At 66.1% G+C, this 20,867-nt stretch overlaps 1 protein-coding gene across 4 annotated transcripts; it reads right to left on the bottom strand.

Annotated features, from left to right (window-relative positions):
* Positions 1 to 415: 415 nt before the first annotated feature.
* On the bottom strand, positions 416 to 20,808 carry L1CAM (L1 cell adhesion molecule). 4 transcript variants are annotated; one of them, XM_030474280.1, is made up of 29 exons: positions 20,745 to 20,808; positions 18,139 to 18,242; positions 17,671 to 17,685; positions 17,317 to 17,422; positions 17,044 to 17,231; positions 16,364 to 16,486; positions 15,592 to 15,762; positions 14,978 to 15,089; positions 14,664 to 14,848; positions 13,795 to 13,926; positions 13,251 to 13,394; positions 12,455 to 12,566; positions 12,207 to 12,373; positions 11,600 to 11,759; positions 11,388 to 11,512; positions 10,908 to 11,009; positions 10,570 to 10,767; positions 9,904 to 9,974; positions 8,972 to 9,197; positions 8,425 to 8,543; positions 7,879 to 8,110; positions 6,975 to 7,097; positions 6,334 to 6,507; positions 5,598 to 5,720; positions 4,949 to 5,113; positions 3,853 to 3,972; positions 3,325 to 3,397; positions 3,055 to 3,066; positions 416 to 1,982 (listed from the first exon to the last, which is right to left on the bottom strand). In XM_030474280.1, exons 1-29 carry the CDS (start codon positions 20,792 to 20,794, stop codon positions 1,781 to 1,783), a joined length of 3,834 nt encoding a protein of 1,277 aa, XP_030330140.1. In that variant the 5' UTR covers positions 20,795 to 20,808; the 3' UTR covers positions 416 to 1,780. The 4 variants fall into 4 exon arrangements, with proteins under 4 accessions (XP_030330140.1, XP_030330139.1, XP_030330141.1 ...); XM_030474279.1 differs by having other exon boundaries at positions 3,841 to 3,972; XM_030474281.1 differs by lacking the exon at positions 20,745 to 20,808 and adding an exon at positions 20,646 to 20,678 and having other exon boundaries at positions 3,841 to 3,972.
* Positions 20,809 to 20,867: the final 59 nt, after the last annotated feature.

Genomic DNA, 20,867 nt, shown 5'->3' on the forward strand with positions numbered 1-20,867 from the left:
ATCCCTGACACCCCCCCATGGACCCCTATAGCCCCCTATGGACATCCCTGACACCCCCTATGGATCCCTATAGACCCCCATGGACATCCCTGACACCCTCCCATGGACCCCTATAGCCCCCATGGGCATCCCTGACAGCTCCCTATGGACATCGCTGACTGCCCACCCACATACCCCTATAGCTGCCCCACTATACGCTCTCTATAGATCTCCTATAGCCTCCCCAACTCCCTATAGGTCCCTGTAGCCCCCCCAGACCTCCCCAGCCCCCTATAGACTTGACTCCAACCCACTATAGTCGTGTCACCCCCCTCACACGGAGCATCGCACCCTCCCCAGCCCCCTGTAGCCCCCCCCCCGGCCCGTATAACCCCCCTATAGTCCCCCTATACCCACCCCATCGCCCCCAGCCGCGTTCTCGCAGGTTCCTCCTTTATTTCATCGTTTGTTCCCGTTTTCCGCCCGTTTCGCGTCGCGCCGGGACCGGGGGGGGTCGGGGGGGGGCACACGGGGCTCGGCGGCCGTTTCGGGGCCATTTTGGACCATTTTGGGGCGTTTTGGACGGTTTTGGGGCCGTTTCGGGACGTTTTGGGGCCGTTTCTGCTTCTTTTCCTTGGAGGGGGTTGGGGGGGGCTAACGCAGCTACACACCAGCGCACGGGGGGCGGATTTGGGGTGCGGGGGGTTTGGGGGGGCCGGGGGGGGTCGCGGGGTGATGCCAAGGCCGCGCCGTGAGATGCATTCAGAGATGGGGGGGGCGCCGGGGCCCTCCCAAACCCCGAGGGCTGGGGGGGGCCCTGAAGGGTTATGGGGGGGGGGCTGGAATATGGGGGCAAAAACACCCCCCCCAATTTGGTCTAAAGAGATCCCCGGCCTCGGGGGGGCCTTGGGGTTTGGCAATGTCCAGCGGGGGTCCCCGTCCCCCCCCCGTGAGGCGCTTTTGGGGTGTCCCGCTCCCCCCCAGCCCCCCCATTGCGCGGGAGGGGCACTGCGGGATCCCCCCTTTGGCAGTGGATGAGGGGGGGCCCTTAATGGGGGTTGAGGAGGGGGTTGGGGTCCCCTTTGGCTTTGGGGGGGTCCCTTTGCAAGGGGGGGACTCTGGGGGTCCCCATTTGGCTTGAGTGGGGTCCTCAGTGCTGGCGGGGCATCCCCTAATTTGTTATGGGGGGGTCCCCAATGCCATGAAGGGGCTCCCATGATGCTGTGGGGGCTCCCCCAATGCTATGGGGGGGTCCCCATGTTGCTGGGGGGGTCCCCGCAGTGCTGGGGGGGGTCTCCCACTTTGCCAGGAGGGGTCCCCAATGCCACGGGGGAGTTCCTAGCACCATGGGAGCCATAGCGGCTTCCATAGAGTCGAGGGGGGTCCCCCAATGCCATTACGGGGTCCCCAGGTAGCCATGGCTGCTCCCATAGAGGGGGGGTCCCCAATGCTATGGCTGCTCCCCCAATGCCATTAGGGTGTCCTCATGTAGCCATGGGGGCTCCCATAGAGTCGAGGGGGGGTCCCCAATGCCATGGCTGCTCCCCAATGCCATTAGGGGGTCCCCAACACCATGAGGGCTCCCCTAATGCCATTAGGGGGTCCCCAATTCTATGAGGGCTCCCCCAATGCCATTAGGGAGTCCCCAACGCTATGGCTGCTCCCCCAATGCCATTAGGGGGTCCCCATGTTGCTGGGGGGGCTCCCCCAATGCCATAGCGGGGCTCCCGCATCCGCAGCCCCGGAGGGGTCCGTCGCCCCGGGGCGGGGGGGTGGATCCCCGTCCCCAGGGGGGTCCCCCCTAGTCGAGGGGCGCGGCGGCGCCGGGGCTGGCGGGCCCGGAGCCGCGGGTGCCGCTGTACTGCCCGATGAAGGAGCCGTCCTCGTTGAACTGCACGTCGGCGCTGCCGCCGTAGCCCGCCAGGCTGTCGTCACTGCCCAGCGCCGCCCCCGCCGCGCCCAGAGACCGCCCCGAGCTCCGCGACGCCTTCTCCTCGCCGTCACTGCCCGGTGGCACCGCGTTGACACCCCATTGATACCCCATTGGTAACCCATTGGTACCCATTGACACCCATTGGTAACCCATTGATACCCATTGATACCCATTGGTACCCCATTGACAGCCATTGACAGCCATTGATACCCCAATCATACCCATTGACACCCATTGGTACCCCATTGATAGCCATTGACAGCCATTGACACCTATTGGTACCCCATTGACACCCCACTGACATCCATTGATACCCCTTTCTCAGCCATTGACACCCATTGATACCCCATTGGCACCCTTTGGTACCCCATTGATGATACCCCATTGACACCCACTGACACCCATTGGCACCCCATTGATACCCCATTGACACCCATTGATACCCCATTGACACCCATTGACACCCCATTTATACCTCATCGATACCCCATTGATAGCCATTGACACTCATTGATACCCCATTGATACCCCAGTAACACCCATTGACACCCATTGATACCCCCATTGATGCCCATTGATACCCCAGTGACACCCATTGACGCCCCTTGACACCCCAGTGATGCCCATTGATACCCCATTGACACTCATTGATAACCCTTGACACCCCATTGACACTAGCACTGGCATCCACTGACACCCCATTGATACCCATTCACACCCATTGATACCAGCACCCACTGACACCCCATTGATACCCATTCACACCCATTGATACCAGCACCCACTGACACCCCATTGATACCCATTCACACCCATTGATACCAGCACCCACTGACACCCCATTGACACTCACTGATACCCCACTGACACCCCTACTGACACTGGCACTGCGGCCATTGACACCCATTGACACCTATTGACACCCACTGCCACCCCATTGACACCAGCACCCACTGACCCCCCATCCCCTCACCAACCCTATCCCATTGTCATCCCCCATTGCCACCCCCCCCCATGCTGTGGACACAGGGTGGGATGGGGGGCACTGGGGCATGCAGGTGGCTGCTGTGGGGGGACACACACACATCAAGACCCCCCCTCACACAAGTTCCTCCCCCAGCACCCATTCCCCCCCCCCTTACCTCTCCAGGGACCTGCATGAGCCCAGTGGCAGCGGGGAGAGACAGAAGCGTCAGGGGAGCAAAAGCGGGGGGGGGGAAATTAGCGGGGGGGGGGGTAAAGCCCCAACCCCGGGGGCAACTAGCGGGGCGGGGGGCAGTTAACAAGGGGGTGAATTAACGAGGGGAGGGGGCAGCAGCAGGTGCCCAGAAGCTCCGCCCCCCCCCGTGATAAGCCCTGCCCCCCCGGTACCCCCCCCATTAAATCCCCCCCCATTAGCCCCCTCCCCACACCTGTACTCCCCGAAGGTCTCATCCTTCATGGGCCGGGCCTCTGAGTCCGCCTGCGTGTCCTCCTTGTCCTTCACTGGGGGGGGGCACGGCACGGTTGGGGGGGGGGCAGCACCCCCAGAGTGTCCCCCCCCCACGCTGCGGGGACTCCCCCGGCCTCCCTGCAGCCGTGGGAACCCCACACGCACCCCCGAGGAGCAGCCATTCCCTTCCCCCCCCAAAGACACCCCCACCTCTTGGGGGCCCCCCATCTCCTGAGGACTCTCCATCACCTGAGGACACCCCCATCTCTTGGGGACCCCCATCTCAATGGGACCCCCCCATTACCTGAGGACCCCCCCATCTCAATGGCACCCCCCCATCACCTGAGGACCACCCCCCATCACTTGCTGACCCCCCCCAAAACCTCAAGGAACACACAATTGCCTCAATGGCTGTACGTGGGTGCTGAGGGCCCGGGGGGGGCCCGGGGGGGGTGCAGGGGGGGTCCGGGGGACCCCGGGGGGGCTCTGGGCTCACCCGAATACTTGCCCCCCTTGCTGCGCTTGATGAAGCAGAGGATGAGGAGCAGCAGCAGCAGCAGCACCGCGGCGCTCACGAAGCCGATGAACCAGCCCTCGGTGGCGAAGCCGCGCGCGGGACGGGGCAGCACTGGGTGGGGGGGGCACGGGGGGGCTGAGAAACGGGTTTGGGGACCCCCCCACGAGCAGTTTGGGGGATGCCCCCAAGAGAAAAGGTGGTTTTGGGGGGGGGAAATGGTGGTTTGGGGAGGGATAAAGGAGGGGTTTGGGGAGGAAAAGGTTTTGGGGAGGGGAAAGGGGGTTTCTGGGGGGAAGGGGGGAAAAGGTGGGTTTTGGGGGGGAAATGGTGGGTTTGGGTGGGGAAAGGGGGTTTTGAGGGGGAAAAGGTTGTTTGGGGGGGGAAGGGGGTTTCTGGGGGAAAAAGGTGGGTTTTGGGGGGGGAAAAGTGGGTTTTGGGGGAGAAAAGGCAGTCCCTGAGGGGAAAAGGTGGTTTTGGGTGGGGAAAAGGCAATTTCAGGGGGGAAAAGGCAGATTTGGGGCAGGAAAAGGCCGCTTTGGGGGGGAAAAGGCAGATTTGGGGGGGGAAAGGCAGATTCGGGGCAGAAAAAACAGACTGGGGGGAGGAAAGGCAGATCTGGACCAGGAAAAGGCGGATTTGGGGCAGGAAAAGGCAGATTTGGAGCAGGAAAAGGCAGATTTGGGGCAGGAAAAGGCAGATTTAGAGCAGGAAAAGGCGGATTTGGGGCAGGAAAAGGTGGATTTGGGGCAGAAAAGGTGGATTTGGGGCAGGAAAAGGCGGATTTGGAGCAGGAAAAGACAGATTTGGGGCAGGAAAAGGCAGATTTGGAGCAGGAAAAGGCAGATTTGGGGTAGGAAAAGGCAGATTTAAAGCAGGAAAAGGCAGATTTAGAGCAGGAAAAGGTGGATTTGGGGCAGAAAAGGTGGATTTGGGGCAGAAAAGGTGGATTTGGGGCAGAAAAAGGTGGATTTGGGGCAGGAACAGGCAGATTTGGGGCAGGAACAGGCGGGTTTGGGGCAGGAACAGGCGGATTTGGGGTCTCCCGTCCCCCCTGCAGCAGTTCGGGGGTGCGGGGGGGGTCACTCACGGGTGCCGTTGGTCTGCACCTCGCTCTCCCAGAAGGGCACGTGGTGCCCCGAGTGGTTGCGCCCCACGAACTGCACCCGGTAGGAGGTGCCGGGGCTCAGGTCCCGCAGCCGGAACAGCCCCAGCGAGGAGTTGACGGAGCCGGAGTCCTGCCAGGACCCCTCCGCTAGGGGGGGGCAACGGGGGGGGGAGTGCTCAGTGAGACCCCCCCCACCCGGAGCCCCCAGCCCCCCCATAACGGACCCAGTGGCACCCCCAATGCCCATGTGGGGACACTGCTCACATCCCACCTTGCTGGTAAGCAAGGGACCCCCAAACCCTCCCTCCACTACTATGGACCCCCCCGACCTCCCCCCCATTACCATGGACCCCCCCAAACCCCTTCCCCCATTACCATGGACCCCCCAACCCCCCTCTGCATTACCCAAAGGCCCCCCCAAGCCTTCCCCCCGTTACCATGGACCCCCCAACCCCCCTCTGCATTACCCAAGGGCCCCCAAACCCCTTCCCCCATCACACAAGGACCCCTCCACTCCTTACTTGGAGCCCCCCAAGCCCCACATGGGCCACCCCAATCCCCATTTCCCACCCCCTCTCCCACACAGGACCCCCCTCCCAGTTCCCCCCCCATCCCAGTGGGGTTCTCTTACTGGTTTTGCTCATGTACTGGACCTTGAACTCGACGTTGGCCTGAGGGTGGGCGAGGGTCCAGTGCAGCACCGTGAAGTCCTCACCCACCTCTCCCACCACCACGCTCCCCAGCACTGGCAGCACTGCGGGGGGGGGGGTTCAGCTGGGGGGGGGATCCCCAAGAACTGAGCCCCCCCCCCCATCACCCCTGCCTTGGCATTTTGGGCTCTCCAGAGGATGGTCATGGGGGAAAATGGGGTCCACTGGGGAGGCTGGGGGGTGATGGAGGCCATTGGGAGGGGCATGGGGGGGGAATTGGGGTCCATTGGGGGGGGCTGGGAGGTGATGGAGGCCATTGGGTGGGCATGGAGAGAGATGGGGGTCCTTTGGGGGGTGTATGGGGGGGGACTGGGGTCCATGGGAGTCCATTGGGGGGGGCGCTGGGGGGTGATGGAGGCCGTTGGGAGGGGCATGGGGGGGAGTTGGGGTCCATTGGGGGGGGGCTGGGGGGTGATGGAGGCCATTGGGTGGGCATGGGGGGAGATAGGAGTCCTTTGGGGGGTGCATGGAGGGGAATTGGGGTCCATTGGAGTCCACTGGGGGGGGTGCTGGGGCGTGACGGAGTCTATTGGAGTGTATTGGGGGAGTCATCGGGGGGGATCTCAAGGGTGTATTTCCAGGTCCCCCCCCCCATAGTGGTTTTGGCCAACCCCACGGCAGTTTCGGGCCCCCCCCCCGCGGGACCGGGGCACGCACCGGGCTCGGGGCGGAGGCTGCCGAGGCGCAGGAGGGGGGCGCCGGGCCCGACCCGGCTCAGGGCGTGCAGGGCCAGGCGGTACCGGGCGCGGGGCTGGAGCCGCCCCAGGGTCGTGTTGAGGGTCCCGGCAGGGAACGTGATCTCGTTCGGCGGCTCCGCCTCAGAGTGGTTCTCTATGGGGGGGGAGGGGGGGGGGCCGGAGTCAGCGCACACCGGCCCCGGGACCCCCCCGGGACCCCCCCAAACACCTCCGGGACCCCCAGTGCTCCCAGTACCCTCTCCCAGTGCTCTTTGTCCCCCCCGCATTGCTGCCAGTAGCTCACCCAGCACCTCCAGTGACGCATTCGAGTAGTCCCAGTGCCTCTCAGTGCACCCAGAGCCTTGTCCCAGTGCTCCCAGTACTTCCAGTGCACCCAGTCTCCCAGATCCCCATCCCAGTGCTCCCAGACCCTTGTCCCAGCGCTCCCAAAGCCCTCCAGATCCCCATCCCAGTGCTCCCAGTGCTCCCAGAGCCCTCCAGAGCCCCATCCCAGTGCTCCCAGGCCCTTATCCCAGCGCTCCCAGTGCTCCCAGAGCCCCCTCCCGCTGCCCCCAGTGCCCCGTGCCCCCCCGAGCGCTGCCAGCAGCGCCCCCAGCGCACCCGGGCGGTACTGCAGCAGGAACCCCATCAAGACGCCGTTCGGGTGCCGCGGCCGCTTCCACTCCAGGGCGAGGGTGGTCTCGTCCACCCGCTCCACGTGCAGCTCCTCGGGGGGACCAGGCACTGGGGGGCGACAGTGTCAGGGCCCCCCCCGCGGAGGGGAGAGTGGGAGAGCCCGGGGACAGAGGGGAACCCAGATGGGGAGAAGGGAGTCTGGGGTATTTGGGGGGGCCCAGGCAGGGTTGGGGGTTCCTAGGATGGAGTTAGGGGTCCCCAAGTCGTATTTGGGCGTCCCCAGGATGGAGTTAGGGGTCCCCGAGTGGTATTTGGGGGTCCCCAGGCAGGGTTGGGGGTTCCCAGGATGGAGTTAGGGGTCCCCAAGTGGTATTTGGGGGTTCCCAGGATGGAGTTAGGGGTCCTCAGGAGTATTTGGGGGTCCCCACGTAGGATTGGGGGTTCCCAGGATGGAGTTAGGGGTCCTCAGGAGTATTTGGGGGTCCCCAGGTAGGATTGGGGGTTCCCAGGATGGAGTTAGGGGTCCTCAGGAGTATTTGGGGGTCCCCAGGTAGGATTGGGGGTTCCCAGGATGGAGTTAGGGGTCCCCAAGTGGTATTTGGGGGTCCCCAGGCAGGGCTGGGGGTCCCCAGGATGGAGTTAGGGGTCCCCAAGTGGTATTTGGGGGTCCCCAGGATGGAGTTAGGGGTCCTCAGGAGTATTTGGGGGTCCCCACGTAGGATTGGGGGTTCCCAGGATGGAGTTAGGAGTCCTCAGGAGTATTTGGGGGCCCCCCAGACAGGATTGGGGGTCCCAGGGATGCACTTGGGGTTTCTCAGGGGCACTTGGGGGGGCTCAGAGCACTTTGGGGGCCCCATAGGGCAGCTCCGGGCGCGGGGGGGGCTCTCACCGTCCTCGGGCGTGTCGAAGCGGATCTCGTCGCTGGGGGGCCCGTCGCCGCGGCCGTTGAACACCAGGACCCGCAGCCGGTACCGGCTCCAGGGCCGCAGCCCCCCCAGCACCACCCCGTGGGCCTCGCCCGGCACCGTCACCACCCGCGGCGAGGGGGGGGCTCCGGGGGGGGCGGGGGGGGCCTGGCGGCGCGCGCGCTCCCCCACCCAGCCCTCGTGCCAGTACAGCACCTATGGGGGGGCACGCACACAGACACACACATCAGGCAATGAGGACCCCCACCAAACCATCCCCCAGCACCCCCAAACCGGGCCCCGGCACCCCCCAAGATGCGCCCCTCCCCCCCCAGCACCCCAAACCCCCACCTCGGCCCCCCCCAAACTGCGCCCCAGCGCCCCCAAACCGACCCCCAGCACCCCCAAAGCCCCATCTCTGCACTCCCAAACTGAGCCCCAGCACCCCCAAACAGGGCCCCGGCACCCCCAAACTGCTGCAGCACCCCCAAATCCCCACCTCAGCCCCCCCAAACCGCCCCCCCGCTCACCCGGAAGCCGCGGAGGTGGCCGCGCAGGTCGCGGGGGGGCCCCGTCAGGCTCCAGCGCACCCGCACGCTGGTGCTGTTCAGGATCTCGACCCCCACGTTTTCGGGGTACAACAACGGCACTGGGGGGGGGGGGAGAGCAGTGTGAGACCACAAAACACATCTACGGAGGGGGGGCACACCACAAGGACCCCCCCATATGGGCTATTCCCAGAGGGGGGTCCCAAAATGCACCCCCAGATTTGAGGTCCCCCCATCTTGGGCTCTCCCATTTACCCCCAGAATTGGAGCGTCCCCGCTTTGGGCTCTCCCATCACCCCCATATTGGGGTCCCCCCACCTTGGGCTCTCCCATTCACCCCCAGAATTGGGGCGTCCCCTCTTTGGGCTCTCCCATCACCCACATATTGGGGTCCCCCCTAACTTGGGCTGTCCCATCACCGCAGATTTGGGGTCCCCCCACTTTGGGCTCTCCCATCATCCCCAGTTTAGGGCCCCCCTCTCCAGGGTCTCTCTGCCCCACGGGGGAGGTTTGGGGGGCCCCCACTCACAGTCTTCCCCCGAGTAGCCGATGGTAACGGGGGGCTCGGGGCCCTTCCCGGCGTCGTTGACCGCCTGCACCCGGATCTCGTAGGGGCTGAACGTGGGGGTGCCCCCGACCACCACGGGGGGGGCCGGCACCGTCTTCTCGTGCCACCGGCCCCCCTCCGGCTCCAGGGGGCGCCATTGCACCCGGTACCGCACCTCGGCCGCGTTCCAGTCCCCCGGCGCCAGCGGCTGCGGGAAGGGCCTCAGCGCCCCCCCCCGCACCCCCAACCCCCCCCGGCACCCCAAAGCCCTCCCGCACCCCAAACCACCCCCCCACACCCGAGAACCGGACCTCGGCACTCCCAAATCTGCCCCAAGCCAATGGGAGCCCCCCCCAAACCCCACCCCAAGCCAAAGGGAGCCCCCCCAAACCTGCCCCAGACCCCCCCAAACGTGCCCCAAGCCAAAGGGAGCCCCCAAAAACCTGCCCCAGATCCCCCCAAACCTGCCCCAAGCCAAAGGGAGTCCCCCCAAACCTGCCCCAGACCCCCCCAAACGTGCCCCAAGCCAAAGGGAGCCCCCCAAAACCTGCCCCAGATCCCCCCAAACCTGCCCCAAGCCAAAGGGAGCCCCCAAAAACCTGCCCCAGATCCCCCCAAACGTGCCCCAAGCCAAAGGGAACCCCCCCAAAACCCACCCCAAACCAAAGGGAGCCTCCCCAAACCTGCCCCAGAATCCCCAAACCTGCCCCAAGCCAAAGAGAGCCCCCCCAAACCTGCCTCAGACCCCCCCAAACCTTCCCTAAGCCAATGGGACCCCCCCCCAAACCTGCCTCAAGCCAAAGGGAACCTCCCCCAAACCCGCCCCAAGCCAATGGGAGCCCCCAAACCTGCCCCAGACCCCCTGGTCCCCCCAAACCTCGCTGGAACCCCCCAAACTCTGCCCCCCCCGGTACCTGCCAAGTGATGACCATGTTGCTGGTCTCATTCCCTTCACCCTTCACCCCCCCGGGGTTGCGCTCGGGGGCTGGGGGGGGGGGAAGGCTCAGAGACACCCCAAAACCCCTTTCCCCCCCCAACCCCTTTGAGTGGTCAATACCCGCTGGGGGGGTGATATTGGGGCATAGGCAAGGGTTTGGGGTGTCCCTGGGGGGGTTTAGGGTCCCTTTGGGGGGTTCATGCTCCCCAGAAGCGTTTGGGGGGGGGAAGGGGTTTTGGGGTCCCCAGAGTGTCACTTACCTGCTGGGGGGGGAATGGGGGGGAGGGGGGAAATGAGGGGATTGCAGGTCCTGGGGCAGAGTTTGGGGGGCACCCACCCGTGGGAGGGTTTGGGGTGCCGGGGGGGGTCACTCACTCGCCAGGGGGGGTGGCTATAAGGGTTTTGGGGTGCAGATGAGGGGTGCAGATGGGGGTTTTGGGTGCGAAGGGGGGTGTTGGGATACAGATGGAGGTGCTGGGATGCAGATGGGGTTTTTGGGGTGCAGATGGGGGGTTGGGTGCAGATGGGTGTTTTGGGGTGCAGATGGGGGTTGGGTGCAGGTGGGTGCTTTGGGGTTGTGGGGGAGTAGTGATGGGAATATTGGGGTTCTGGGGGGTGTTTGCGGCTCGGGGGGGTCACTCACCTGCTGCAGGGATGTCGATGGGCGCACTGGGGGCACTGGGCTCCCCCCGCCCGTAGGCGTTGGTCGCCAGCACACGGAAGCGGTACTGGCCGTAGGGGGAGAGCGTGAGCAGGGCCCAGGGCTGCCCCCCCGGCACCGTCACCCGCTCCACGAAGCGCCCGGCGCTGAAAAACCCCTCCTCCTCCTCCACCACGAACTCTGGGGGGGGCACGGGGGGTCAGGGGGGCTCCTGAGTCCCCCAGCACCCCCAAGCCCCCCCATCATTCCCAACCCCCCCTCCCCAGCACCCCTAAACCCTCCTCCATGTCCTCTGCCCCCCCCCCCAGGACCCCCCTTACTCTCCACAGGGCTGTTGTTGTCGTCCCCAGGGGTCCAGCTGAGCCGGACCTGGCGCTCGTTGATCTCCAGCACCTGCAGGTCCCACACGGGGCCTGGACGGCCTGGAGGGAACTGGGGTTACTGCGGGGGACTGGGGGCACTGGGGGAAACTGGGGCAGAAGTGGGGTCATTGGGGCAGGATCACATCAGGACCATGGACAGAACCAGGGTTGTACCATGGGCAGAACCGGGGGTACCAGGGGCAGAACTGGGGTTGTACCAGGGGCAGAACCGGGGGTACCAGGGGCAGAACTGGGGGTACCAGGGGCAGAACTGGGGTTGTACCAGGGGCAGAACCCCGAGGTTCCATGGGCAGAACCACGGGGTACCAGGGGCAGAACCAGGGTTGTACCATGGGCAGAACTGGGGGTACCACGGGCAGAACCGGAGGTACCAGGGGCAGAACCGGGGGTACCAGGGGCAGAACTGGGGCTTCTCACCCACAACCCGGAGCTGCGCCTCAGCCTCAGCCGCATCCAGCCAGGTCCACGCGCGGCACCGGAACGTGCCCTGGTCCGTGTAATCCACCGCGGTCACCGTCAGCGTGTCCCCGCTCAGCACATACCTGTGGGGCCATGGCGGGGGGGGGAGGCACCATCAGCCACCCCCGAGGACCCCCCGAGACCCCCCCATGTCCCCCCCAGCCCCTCACTTGTCGCTATCGGCTGTGTCCTGGAGCCGCTGCCCGTCCCGGTGCCACTCGAGCCCCCGTGGTGACAGCTCCGGGTCGAAGGCGGCGACGCAGCGGAACGTCACCGTCTGCCCCTTCTTCGCTGTCACGCTCTGGGGGGGGACCTCGATGCGTGTCGCCACTGCCATGGGAGGGAAAGGGTTAATGGGGGGGGTCCCAGGCAGGGTTTGGGGGGGTCTATGAGCCTCTTGGGGGTCCCAGGCAGGGTTTGGGGGGCTCTATGAGGCTCTTGGGGGTCCCAGGCAGGGTTTGGGGGGCTCTATGAGGCTCTTGGGTGTCCCAGGCAGGGCTTGGGGGGCTCTATGAGGCTCTTGGGGGTCCCAGGCAGGGTTTGGGGGGCTCTACGAGGCTCTTGGGGGTCCCAGACAGGGTTGGGGGGGGGCTCTAAGTGGATCCCGGAAGAGACCTGGAGGTGCTGGAGGACTCTGGAAAGGATTTGGGGGGCCCTGAAGGGGTGTTGGGGGGGGTCCTAGGAAGGACATAGGAACCTCAGGAGGGCTCAGGGGGTCTGAGCAGCCCCTGCTGGACCCCAGGAAGGATTTGGGGGTCCCGGGGGGGGAGTGGGTACCTCTGATATCGAGGTGGGCGCTGATACTGGCGTTGCTGTGCGCATTGTGGGCCCGGCAGGTGAAGGTGCCGCCGTCCCCCCGTGCCACCGGGCGCAGGCGCAGGGTCCCGTTGGTGAACACGAAGGCCCGGTCGTCCTGCAGCGCCGGCTCCAGCCCTGGTGTCAGCCTTGGGCAGGGGGGGAAGAGCATTGTTGGGGGGGTTTGTGGGGCTTGGAAGGGGGTTTGGGGAGGTCGGGAGGGATCTCACCACTCCACGGTGGGTGCGGGGGCCCCAAAGGCCCGGCAGTGCAGGAACACTGTCCGGTTCTCCACCACCATGTACTGGGTCTCATCCTGTGTCAGGATCTTCACCGGCAGCTCTGGAGGGGCATGGCGGGGCGCAGGGATGAGAATGGGGAGCTGGGACCCCCCCGGACTCCCAAATCCCCCCCAGGACCCCCAAACCCCCCACAGCATCAAGGCAGCCCAATCCATCACCATAGCAACAGGTACCCCATAGAGGAGTCCATCACTGCAGGGTTGCCATAGGAGCAGTGATTGATGAGGCAGGTTGCCATAGCAACCATCTCCGGGCTGCGTTGCCATGGTGATGCCCAGGTGAGGGACCTGCTGCCATGGGAATGGTTGGGGGGGGGGACTGTTGCCATGGGGCTGGTTGCTAAGGGGTTACCAGGGAAGGGTGTCATGGGGAGTGGTTGCTAGGGGGGACACGGTTGCCATGGAGACAGTTGCTGGGGTGGGGATGTGGTTGGCGGGGGAGGGGGGCTGTGGCTGCTGGGGGACCCCCATCTGTGGCCGGGGAACACCAACACACAGGGATGCGGTTGCCAAGGCAACGCCATCACCACAGGGACCATTGCCAAGGAGGATGCGGTGTAGGGGGATGCCGTTGCCATGGGGACAGCTGCCAGGGGCAGCCTGTTGCTGCAGGGATGGAGTTACCCAGGGGAACCCCCTGGCTGGGGGAGGGCTGTGGGGGGATTCCAGTGGCTGGGACACCCCCCATATCACACCCCGCCCCCCTCAAAACATCCCTCACGCACCCACGACATAGACGAAGGCGTTGGCCAAGAGGCGGCCGTGGCTGTTCTGAGCCTCGCACTGGGCCACCAGCGTGTCGTTGGGCTCCAGTTGCGACAGCACCAGCGCCCCCTCCTGCACCACGCGGCGAGCGGAGCCCGGCACCTCTGCAACGGCTCAGTGAGGCACCCCGCGGGGTCCCGGGACCCCCACACAGCCCCGCGGACCCCCCCCCAACACCTCTAAGACTCCCCCCCCTCCATATCCTGCTACCTCCCAGGGACACCCCCCCCGCCGGAGACTCCCCCCACATTCCTTAAGGACCTCCCTCTGCCTCCTTGAGGATGAGGACCCCCACACATCCCCAGCGCCCCCTCCAACACCCCAGGGACCCCCCCACAATCTCGCCCTATACCCAGCTATCCATCCCCGGGGACCCCTCCATACTCCTTGAGGACCCCCCCACTGCCCCCCTGGGGACCCTCACACCCCCCCGGGGACATGAATCCCTTCCAGAGAGCCCCAAAAGGACCCCGACACCCCCCCCCGCCCCCCCCGCCCCGGTACCGTCGATGGGGACGCCGTTGATGCGCCAGGCGAGGCGGGGCCGGGGCTTGCCCTGCACGGCGCACTCCAGGCGCGCCACCTCCCCCGGCCCGAACACGCCGCTCTGCGGCCGCCGCACCCAGTACGGGGCCGCTGCGGGGGTGAACGGGGGGGCGTCAGGGACCCCCCCACCCGCCAGTGCCCGCCCCAGGGGAGCCCAGCGCCTCCCAGTGACCCCAGGCCCATGCTGGTGCCCCCCACTCCCCCCAGCAGCCACCAGTGTCTCCCAACAGCCTCCCCAGTGCCCACCAGTGCCCCCAGTACCCATGCCAGCATCTCCCGGTGCCCCCAGTTCCCATGCTGGTGTCCTCCCACTATTCCCAGCGCACCCCCTAGTGACTCCCAGCCACCCCAGTTCAAATCCCAGTCTCTCTCTGCTTATTTCCCAATGCCCCCAGCACCCATCCCAGCACCTCCCAGTGCCCCCCCGGAACCCACCCCAGCACCTCCCAGTGCCACCAGCACCCACCCCAGCAGGTCCCAGTGCCCCCCAGCACCCACCCCAGCAGCTCCAAGTGCCCCCCAGCACCCACTCCAGCAGCTCCCAGTGCCCCTAGCACCCACCCCAGCAGGTACCAGTGCCCCCCAGCACCCACCCCGGCAGCTCCCAGTGCCCCCAGCACCCACCCCAGCAGCTCCTAGTGCCCCCAGCACCCACCCCAGCAGCTCCCAGTGCCCCCCAGCACCCACCCCAGCACCTCCCAGTGCCACCAGCACCCACCCCAGCAGCTCCTAGTGCCACCAGCACCCACCCCAGCAGGTCCCAGTGCCCCCAGCACCCACCCCAGCAGGTCCCAGCGCCCCCCAGCAGGTCCCAGCGCCCCCTCTACCCTCCACGGTGACGAGGTGGCTGCGCCGCGCCTGGCCCTGGCTGTTCTCGGCCACACACTCGTACTCGCCGTCGTCGGCCTCCTCCACGTCCCGCAGCCGCAACGTCTTGTTGAAGTTCTCCAGCGAGACGCGGCCCCGCGGGAGGGGCCCGTTCAGCCGCTGCCACCGCACCGACGGCGTGGGGCTGCGGGCCCGTGTCACGGCGGGGGACAGGGACCCCTCAGTGCCCGCCCCTCCCGGTCCCACCATCCCCCCAGGGCCCTCAATGGCCCCCCGATACCCTCAGCCTCCCCCCGGGCCCCCCCAGACTCACAGCCCCTCGGCAATGCACTCCAGCACCAGGGTCCCCCCCCGCAGGGCGACGTGGGACGGCTGCGAGTCCCGCGGCACCACGAGCCGGGGACGGCGGGACTGCACCATGTTACCTGAGGGGGGGGGGAAAGGGGAGTAGCGTGGGGGGGCACCCCCAGAGACCTCTCCCCAGAGCCTTAGTACTCCCCCGCACTCCTAAGGCCCCCCCCAAGCCGCAGGCATCCTCCATACACTTCGAACCCCCCCTCATAAGCCCCAAGACTCCTCCCAAGGACCACCCCCATTCACCAAGAGACCCCCCCCCGAGTCCCTCCCATACTCTCCAAGACCCCCCCCTTTCACCAAGGAACCTCCCCAGAGATGCCCCATATTCCAACATCCACCCCTCCCAGGACCCCCCCATACTCTCAGGGACCCCCAGCGGGCTTTTGAGGGGGGGGACCCCAAACCAGGGCGGTTGGGGGGACATCCCAAAGTGTGTGTGTGTGTGGGACAGGGCAGTCGTGTGGATGCTGCAGGGCTGCAATGGAGTTTCGGGGGAGGGCGGTTAAGGAGAAGAAGAGACATGGGGGGGGTAAAGGGTCTTTGGGGGTCTCTGGGGGCCCCCCCACGTACTGGGGGCGACGCGGAGGTCGAGGGGCTCCTTCTGGATGATGGTGCGGGGGCCCAGGTAGTGCGCGTGGCAGATGTAGTCGGGGTGACTGTCCCCAACCAGCGTGTTGGCGAAGTACAGGAACCCGTCCTGGCCCATGCTGACCCGCGCGTCCTGCGCGATGTGCACGATGCCTGCGGGGACAGGGGGGGTCGAGGGGGGCCCCCAACACCGGGGGGGATCCCCAACGTCAGGGGACAACCGGGACAGGGAGGGTGTGGAGTGCAGCGAAGCATTGGGGGGATGATGGAGTCTGGTGAGGGGTAAAGGGGTATTGGGACCCAAGGGGTGATGCGGAGGTGCTATGGGGTGGCAGAGGGGTTATGGGGTGCAGGGGGGTCCCATGGGGTTGAGGGGGGTATAGGGGGACCAGAAGGTCTGACCGGGTTGAGGGGGGTGCAATGGGGTGCCAAGGGGTGCTGTGGGGATGCAAGGGGGCCCCACTGTGCAATGGAGTCACATGGAGTTGAATGGGGTGCAATGGGGTCCCATGGGGTTGAGGAGGGTGCAATAAGGTGCAGGGGGGTCCCACGGGGTTGGGGGATGCAGGGTGATCGGGAGGGTCCCATGGGGTTGGGGGGGGACAATGGGGTGCAGGGGGATGCCATGGGCTTCAGTGGGTTCAATGGGGTGCATAAGGCTTGGGGGCTGCAGGGGCAGTATATGGATGCAGTGGGGTGAGGGGATAAGCGGGTGCAGGATGAGCCCCCCCCCCAGCTCTGCCCCATTGCTCACGGCTGTTGAGCCAGTAGATCTTGGGGGACACAGCGCTCTTGGGGGGGTCACAGGGCAGCACCACGGGGTCCCCCTCCTCCACCTCCACCGGCAGCACCTTCTCCTTGGGCCACTGCGGCGTGTCTGGGAACCACAACGGCTTGGGGGGGGCCCAAACCAGACAGGGACCCCCCAAAAACCACCAGAGACCCCGTGCACCCCCCAAACCAGGGACCCCCAGTGAGGGCTCATGGCAGGAAATGGGAGTGAGGGGCTCTAGGCTGACCCGGTGGGATCTGGGAGAGCCAGGGGGATTTAGGGGGCCCCATTGGGCTCTGGGAGGGTTTAGGGGACCCTCAGGGAGGTCTGAAGCACCCTGCGTGGATTTAGGGGACCCCAGAGCCGATTATGGGGGATTCAGGGGGGGTTTAGTGGATCCTCAGAGCAGGTTTTGGGTCACTGGGTGCAGGTTTAGGTGCTGGGGGGCACTAGGAGCTGCTGGGGTGGGTTATGGGGGCACTGGGAGCTGCTGGGGTGGGTTATGGGGAGCACTGGGAGCTGCTGGGGTGGGTTATGGGGAGCACTGGGAGCTGCTGGGGGCACTGGGACCTGCTGGGATGGGTTATGGGGAGCACTGGGAGCTGCTGGGGGCACTGGGGGTCTCGGGGGGGGTCTCTGGGTGCCCGGTGTCCCGCTCTCACTCTCGGCGATGACGCGGCTCTCGGTGGACAGCGCCGTGCCCAGCGCGTTGCTGGCGGCGCAGCGGTACCGGCCCTGCAGGCGCCCGGCCAGGCTGGCGTTGATGAGCAGCGTCCCGGAGCCCGGCGCCAGCGACACCCCGGGGTGCTCCTCGGGCACGAAGGGCTCGTCCTCCCGCGTCCAGCGGTACCTGCGGCCGCGGCTCCGTTACCGGGGGGCACCGGCGGGGTGACGAGGGGGAGGTACACGGAGCGGGGGGGGGGAAACACACTCACTGGACCGGGGGGTTGCCGGTGGCCGCGCACTTGAGCACAACGTCGTCGCTGGGGAACACGACGAGCTGCTCCGGGGGCTGCTCCGTCAGCTCGGGGGGCTGCAGGACTGCGGGGGGGGATGTCAGCGGGGGGGGATGTCAGCGGGGGGGGGGATGTCAGCGGGGGGGACACCCCCATGGACACCCCATAGCGACCCCTCCCACCAGGGAGCCCTCCCCAGACCCACAGGAGCCCCCAAAGAGCCTCAACAGACCCCCCCTAGCACAGCCAGGGACCCCATTGGAACCCCAGGGATACCCCCCCAAGACCCTCCCCGGGACCCTAGCCCCCCCCCCCAGGACCCCCCAGACTCACACTCGTGCGGACCGTCTGCACCATCCCGGAGGGCAAAGGTGGGGGGGGGAGAGACACAGCAGTGAGCGGGGGGGGGACGGACCCCCCCCGGGCGTGCAGGGCCACGGGGCCCTCGTGAGCAGCCGTGACAGGGTGGGGGGGCAAAGAGCATGCGAAGGGTCCTCGTGCAAAGGCGTGAGCAGCGCTTGTGCAAGGGGGGTCCTCGTGCGAGGAGACTGAGCACGCGAGAGCTCCTCGTGCAAGTGGTTGTGAAGGGTCCTCGTGCAAAGGCGCAGGCAGCACTCGTGCAAGGGGGGTCCTCGTGCAAGGGGTATCCTCGTGCTCAAGGGGGTGAGTGTGCGAGGGGTCCTCGTGCAAGGAGGGGTCCTCGTGCAAAGGTGTGCGGGAAGCCCTCGTGCGATGGGTCCTTATGGCAGGGGTTGAGCGTGCAAGGAGGGGTCCTCGTGCCAGCCCCCCCGCCCCACTCACACTCCGAGGGGATGGTGATGGCGGCTCCGGGCCCCCCCAGCGCCGGCAGCAGCAGGAGGAGGCCGAAGCCCCGGGGCAGAGCCATGGCCGGGGCGGGCGGCAGCCTGGGGGGGGAACACACACACACACGGGGGGGTGTTTGTATATATGGGGGGGGGGGGGCAACACCAGGAGTCCGGCCCCCCCCCCCGTCTCCATTGTGTAGCGGCCACCGCCTCCCCTCCCCCTCCCCCCCCCGGATGCGCCCGTTGCCATGACAACGGCTAATGAGGGAACCTGTCACCTTGGCTCGGGACCCGGACGACCCCCCCCCCGCTCCTTCCCCCCTTTGGTGTCGTTCCCCCCCCCCCATCAGCACCACGGACAGCGCCGCCCCGCCCCCCCCGGCTCTTCCCAACACCCCCCCCCCCCGAGCGGAAACGGGGGCGGCCCCGGCGGGAACAAGGAGCCGTTGTTGACCCCGAATTCCTTTGGGGGGGTGGGGGGGGGAAGCGGGCGGTGACACCCCCCACCCCCCCGGGATCCCCCCGAGCGGCCCCTCCCCCCCGCGGCACCGGGAGCTGCAGGTGGGGGGAGGGGCAGCGGCACCTGTAGGGAAATCACCGGGGCGGGCGGGGGGGGGGGGAACCGGACACCCCCAAATATCCTCCCGCCCCCCCGCCCCCCCCCCCGAGGGAGCCGGTGTCCGGACACCGCCCGCGGGGGCGGGGGGGGGGGGGGAATGGAGGCGGTTCCATCGAGTGTGTGTTCCCCCCCCCGCCGGCCCCACCCATCTGTTGGACGCGGGCCGGGACCCCACAGAGCTCCCCCCCAGCCCCTTAGGGGCGGTACAGAGACCCTATAGAGCTCCCCCCAGCCCCATAGGGACCCCACAGCACCCTCCCAGCCCCATGGAGATGGTACAGTGCGCATCCAGCCCCATAGAGGCAGCACAGAGATGCTATAGAGACCCCCTAGCCCCATAGACACAGCACAGAGACCCTATAGAGCCCCCCCAGCCCCATAGACGCGGCACAGAGACCCTATAGAGCCCCCCCAGCCCCATAGACACGGCACAGAGACCTTATAGAGCACCCCCAGCCCCATAGAGATGGCACAGTGTCCACCCAGCCCCATAGATGTGGCACAGAGACCCTATAGACACCCCCCCAGCCCCATAGAGACAGCACAGAGACCCTGTAGAGTTCCCCCAGCTCCATAGGGACCCCACAGCACCCACCCAGCCCCACAGAGATGGCACAGAGACTCTATAGAGCCCCCCAGCCCCACAGAGATGGTGCAGAGACCCTATAGAGCCCCACCGAGCCCCATAGGGATCACATGAAATCCCCACAGAGTGTCCCCCCGTTCCCATAGGGACCCTGTTGAGAACCCACAGAGGCACCCCAGCCCCATAGGGGCCCCTTAGGGATCCCACAGCACCCACACAGCCTCAAAGAGATGGCACAGAGACCCTATAGAGCCCCCCCGCCCCCATAGGGGACTCCCTGGCCCCATGCACAACCCATTGCCTCAGCCCATCCCTATAAACACCCTATAGACCCGCCTATACCCCAGCCCAGTCATATAAACAGCCTATAGAGCCACCTGTATCCCAGCCCAGCCCCACAGACACCCTATAGAGCCACGTGTACCCCAGCCCAGGCCCATAGATACCCTATAGAACCACCTTTATTTCCATCTGGCCCTATAGAGTTCCTATAGAACTGCTTTTGCCTCAGTTCTGAACCCACAGACACTCTATAGGACCATATTTATTTCAATCCTGGCCACGTGAAGACCCCATAGATCAGCTCAGCCCCATACAGACCCTATAGAACCACATTTACCTCAGCCCAACCCAATGGAGCATCAATAGACCCACATATACCTCAGCCCAACGCCACAGACACCCAACAGAACCACATTTACCTCAGCCCAGCCCTATACAGACCCTATAGATCATCCCTTCCTCAGCCTAGCCCCATAGACACCCGACAGAACCACATTTACCTCAGCCCAGCCCAACTGAGAACCTATAGATCCATCTTTACCTCAGCCCACCCCCATATAGACCTTATAGACCCACCCCTTCCTCAGCCTCCGCTCTACAGACACCCAACAGACCCACATTTACCTCAGCCCAGCCCCACAGACACACGCTATAGACCCACCTTTACTCAGTCCAGCCCAATGGAGCACCCAGAGACCCACATTTCCCTCAGCCCAGCCCCATAGCCACCCAATAGACCCACATTTCCCTCAGCCCAGCCCCATAGCCACCCAATAGACCCACATTTCCCTCAGCCCAGCCCCATAGCCACCCAATAGACCCACATTTACCTCAGCCCAGCCCCATACAGACCCACATTTCCCTCAGCTTAGCCCCATAGACACCCAATAGACCCCCCTTTACCCAGCTCAGCCCCAACAGCCCCACATTTCCCTCAGCCCAGCCCCATACAGACCCCACAGCCCCACATTTACCTCAGCCCAGCCCTATGGAGCACCTACAGATCCGCCCTTACCTCAGCCCCGGCCCCTCGGCTCTTCCCGCAGCCGCGCCCCCCGCCCCGCCAGCCCCCGGTAGCTGTTCCCGTTAGGTGCCGCTCCCCCCGCCGCGGTACCTGCTCGCTCCGCTCGCAGCTCGGGGCTGCGGCTGCCGCGGGGCTGACATAATCCGCCCGCAGGCCACGCCCCCCGCCTGGCCACGCCCCCTGCCCCGCCTGGCCACGCCCCCGGCCACACCC

The sequence above is a fragment of the Strigops habroptila genome, unplaced genomic scaffold (genome assembly GCF_004027225.2).
Source record: "Strigops habroptila isolate Jane unplaced genomic scaffold, bStrHab1.2.pri NW_022045577.1_ctg1, whole genome shotgun sequence".
In the NCBI taxonomy this organism is placed as follows: Eukaryota; Metazoa; Chordata; class Aves; order Psittaciformes; family Psittacidae; genus Strigops; species Strigops habroptila.